The sequence below is a fragment of the Bison bison genome, unplaced genomic scaffold, assembly GCF_000754665.1.
Source record: "Bison bison bison isolate TAMUID 2011002044 unplaced genomic scaffold, Bison_UMD1.0 scf7180017864297, whole genome shotgun sequence".
In the NCBI taxonomy this organism is placed as follows: domain Eukaryota; kingdom Metazoa; phylum Chordata; class Mammalia; order Artiodactyla; family Bovidae; genus Bison; species Bison bison.
The window spans coordinates 5,667,169-5,671,560 of NW_011494869.1; the positions used below are offsets into that span (position 1 = coordinate 5,667,169).

General features: G+C 41.7%; 1 protein-coding gene across 1 annotated transcript in view; it reads right to left on the reverse strand.

The window, feature by feature from the left end:
* CIRH1A (cirrhosis, autosomal recessive 1A (cirhin)) overlaps positions 1–4,392 on the reverse strand; it is a 30,423-nt gene that overhangs the window by 16,525 nt on the left and 9,506 nt on the right. The window contains exon 6 of the mRNA XM_010850967.1: positions 2,029–2,240. Within this exon, the coding sequence (XP_010849269.1) occupies positions 2,029–2,240 (212 nt within the window). The remainder of the gene's footprint in view (positions 1–2,028; positions 2,241–4,392) is intronic.

A 4,392-nucleotide genomic window follows, 5' to 3' on the forward strand; every position in this document is an offset into this window, starting at 1 on the left:
ATGTGATTGTGGACACACACAAGGCCTCCAAGTATCAAAGGACTGGGTGTTTGCCAAAATTCACTCTTTAATCAAGGAAAAACCATTAAAAAGAAACCTAAAAATAATCATCTGTTCTGGCAAGAGAGTGTGGAGAAAAGCTTGAAATTAGGATTGGTTTTAAGAGATGTAAAAATGGTACCAGCACACTCACTGCGCCAGACGCCGTACCTAGCACTTCACGAGTACAACCCATTTAACCTTTCCTCAGACGGCTCGGAGGCAGGTATTACGAACATTCCTGTTTTCACAGAGGAAGAAACTGAGGCGTAGAAAGCAGCAACCTGCCCGAGGAAGGTATGGAACTATATTAAGTGGCACAACTGGGATTCAAATCAAAGTCTGCCCAGCTCCAGAGTTTGTGATAAGCATTTCTGAGGACTGGAATTTGTATCACTGCATTTTTTTCAGTTTTTTTTTTTTTTTTAAGTACCACAATCCTTTGATTCTCAGGTACATGCTCTCCCACATTTTAACATCTCTGAAATAAAAATCTTATATCTGTCAATCTTTGTATGTGTGACATCTTCAGATAAAGAACGAATATCAAAACTTCTGGAAGAGTTGTCAAAAGCCTAAAAGAAAACTTTGTGACCACAGTGGGGCATCTTCTATGAACACCGTGGATGGCAGAGAGGCATGTGTGGGAACCATGGAGCCTGAGAACTGAGTCCAAGTGATTCAGAGTCCAGCTGAACGTGAAAAAGTTCTAGGAATAACCTCATTGCTTTATTTCACATACTTTCCGTTTTATATATGCATAAGAGTAATATGACAAAAATTTATGTTGAAGTCTCAAGCAGCTTTTCAATAAGAAAACATAAATTCTACATTTAAGAAAGCACTGTAGTCAGAATGGCCACCATCAAAAAAATCTACAAACATTAAATGCTGGATAGGATGTGGAGAAAAGGGAACCCTCTGGCACTGTTAGTGGGAATGTAAATTGATACAGACCCTATGGAGAACAGTACGGAGATCCCTTAAAAAACTAGGAATAAAACTACCATATGACCTAACAATCATACTACTGGACATATACCCTAAGAAAATCATAATTCAAAAAAAACACATGTACCCCAATGTTCGTCACAGAACTATTTACAACAGCCAGGACACGGAAGCAACCTAGATGTCCATATACAGATGAAGGGATAAAGAAGTTGTGGTACACAGATACAAGGAATGCTGCTCAGACATAAAAAGGAATGAATTTGAATCAGTTCTAGTGAAGTGAATGAACCTAGAGCCTGTAACACAGAGTGAAGGAAGTCAGAAAAACAAACATTGTAATATAAACGCATATATATGGAATTTTAAAAACGGTTCTGATAAACCTATTTGCAGGGCAGGAATAGAGATGCAGACAGAGAGAAAAGACGTGTAGACACAATGGGGGAAGGGGACGGTGGGACAAATAGAGAGAGCAGCACTGGAGCATATGTATGTGTAAAACAACTAGAGGGAAGTTTGCTACATAACACAGGGAGCGCAAATCTGTGACAACCCCGAGGGGTGGGAAGGGGGAGAGGTGGAAGGGAGTTTCAAAAGGGAGGGAGCATATGGATACTAACGGCTGATTCACGTTGTTGTATGGCAGAAACCAAGGCAACATACTAAAGCAATTATCCTCCAATTAAAAATTTTTAAAAGCACTGTATCAGTTTATATTGTAAAAGCTTATATGTTTATAAAATACGAATTTTACATTAAAAAAACCCCACTCTGTCAAAAGGTGGGTTAACCGGGGATGAGGAGGCTCTGAAAAAAGCCTCTCAGCTAACTAACCTTTTAGGGACTATTCTCTATCTGTCGGAGAGTAAGAGTTCAGGCAAATTCTGTGGGTTTTGAGACACACTGCTCTAAGCTCATCTTCCTCCACTACAACACTCAGCATTAGGGAAGAGTGTTGGTGGCACAGCACTGACGCAGCCTTCTCCCCTCCCTGCCCAGGGTGGACAGGAACTGCTCCAAAGGGGCTATACTCACAGGGGATACGGCAATGGACTGCACGTCAGCATTCGAGACCAGATGGTTCTTCACGAGGGTCCCGGTAGCTGAGTCCCAGATCTGCACCTTCCCAGCAGAGTCCACGCTTATGACAGTGCCATCGGACAGGAAGGCCACACCCCAAATGATGCACTTCCGCTTCGACACGCCCATGTACTGCCTATCCACCAGCATCTTACCAATAGCGCTCCCTGGTAAAAAAAAAGCAAAGCCCACGTTTGAACAGCACTCATTTCTCCTTAGTCTTGAAAAGCTGTCTATGTTAGCATCTGGTAAGTTCAGCTGCTTGAGCCCAGACCACAGAGAGCCAGTAAACAGTGGTTATGGTGAACTCAAGTATGGAACACCAAAATGTTACTTAGAGAAGGAGGGTGGGGCAGGGGCTTGTTGACAGAAGAAATTTGTGGTGAGGAGGTGAGATGGAAAGGAGATGTTTGATACTTCACTTAAAAATGGCCAGCTGTGCATACATATGCTCCTCTGCTCGTTTCCAAATCTCCAGGAGAATGGGACAGAAGACAACAGTGTCAAAATTTGGGGATTGGAAAGCAGACACAGAGTAGTAACTGACTTACTAGAAACTGAAAACTAAGTCCCAAATTAGCAGTAAGAAGAGCCAAGAAACCACCTGATTTCTACCATGGAATCCTCAGAAGACCCAGCAACTGGTGACTCCAGACACACTGGAAATAGAGGGGAAAGTGCGGTTAAAAGGAGGGACTGGTTGAAAAAAAGTTTAAGAAACCTGAGATGCTAAAGGCAAAGGAGAAAAGGAAAGATATATCCATCTGAATGCAGAATTCCAAAGAATAGCAAGGAGAGATGAGAAAACTTTCCTCAGTGATCAATGCAAAGAAATTGAGGAAAACAATAGAATGGGAAAGTCTAGGGATCTCTTCAAGAAAATTAGAGCTACCAGGGGAACATTTCATGCAAAGATGAGCACAATAAACGAAAGAAGTAGTATGGACCTAACAGAAGCAGAAGATATTAAGAAGAGGTGGCAAGAATACACAGAAGAACTGTACAAAAAAGAGCTTCATGACCCAGATAATCACGATGGTGTGATCACTCACCTAGAGCCAGACATCCTGGAATGTGTTAAGTCAAGTGGGCCTTAGAAAGCATTACTATGAACAAAGCTAGTGGAAGTGATGGAATTCCAGTGGAGCTATTTCAAATTCTAAAACATGATGTTGTGAAAGTGCTGCACTCAGTATGCCAGCAAATTTGGAAAACTCAGCAGTGGGCACAGGACTGGAAAACGTCAGTTTTCATTCCAATCCCAGAGAAGGGCAATGCCAATGAATGTTCAAACTACCGCACAATTGCACTCATCTTACACGCTAGCAAAGTAATGCTCAAAATTCTCCAAGCCAGGCTTTAATAGTACATGACCCGTGAACTTCCCAATGTTCAAGCTAGATTTAGAAGAGCCAGAGAAACCAGAGATCAAATTGCCAACATCCGCAGGATCATCAAAAAAGCAAGAAAGTTCCAGAAAAACATCTGCTTCTGTTTTATTGACTATGCCAAAGCCTTTGACTATGTGGATCACAATAAACTGTGGAACATTCTTCAAGAGATGGCAATACCAGACCAGCTTACCTGCCTCCTGAGAAATCTGTATGCAGGTCAAGAAGCAACACTTAGAATTGGACATGGAACAACAGACTGGTTCCAAATAGGAAAAGGAGTACATCAAGGCTGTGTATTGTTACCCTGCTTATTTAACTTATATGCAGAGTACATCACGCAAAATACCAGGCTGGATGAAGCACAAGCTGGAATCAAGATTGCCGGGAGAAATATTAATAACCTCAGATATGAAGATGACACCACCCTTATGACAGAAAGTAAAGAAGAACTGAAGAGCCTCTTGATGAAAGTGTAAGAGGAGAGTGAAAAAATTGGCTTAAAATTCAACATTTGGAAAATTAAGATCATGGCATCCAGTTCCATCACTTCGTGACAAATAGGTGGGGAAACAATGGAAACAGTGGCAGACTTTCTTTTCTTGGGTTCCAAAATCACTGCAGATGGTGACTGCAGCCATGAAATTAAAAGATGCTTACTCCTTGGAAGAAAAATTATGACCAACCTAGACAGCATATTAAAAAGCAGAGACATTACTTTGCCAACAAAGATATGTCTAGTCAAAGCTACGGTTTTTCCAGTGGTCATGTACAGATGTGAGAGTTGGACTGTGAAGAAAGCTGAGCACCAAAGAATTGACGCTTTTGAACTGTGGTGTTGGAGAAGACTCTTGAGAGTCCCTTGGGCTGCAAGGAGATCCAACCAGTCCATCCTAAAGGAACTCAGTCCTGAATATTCATTGGAAGG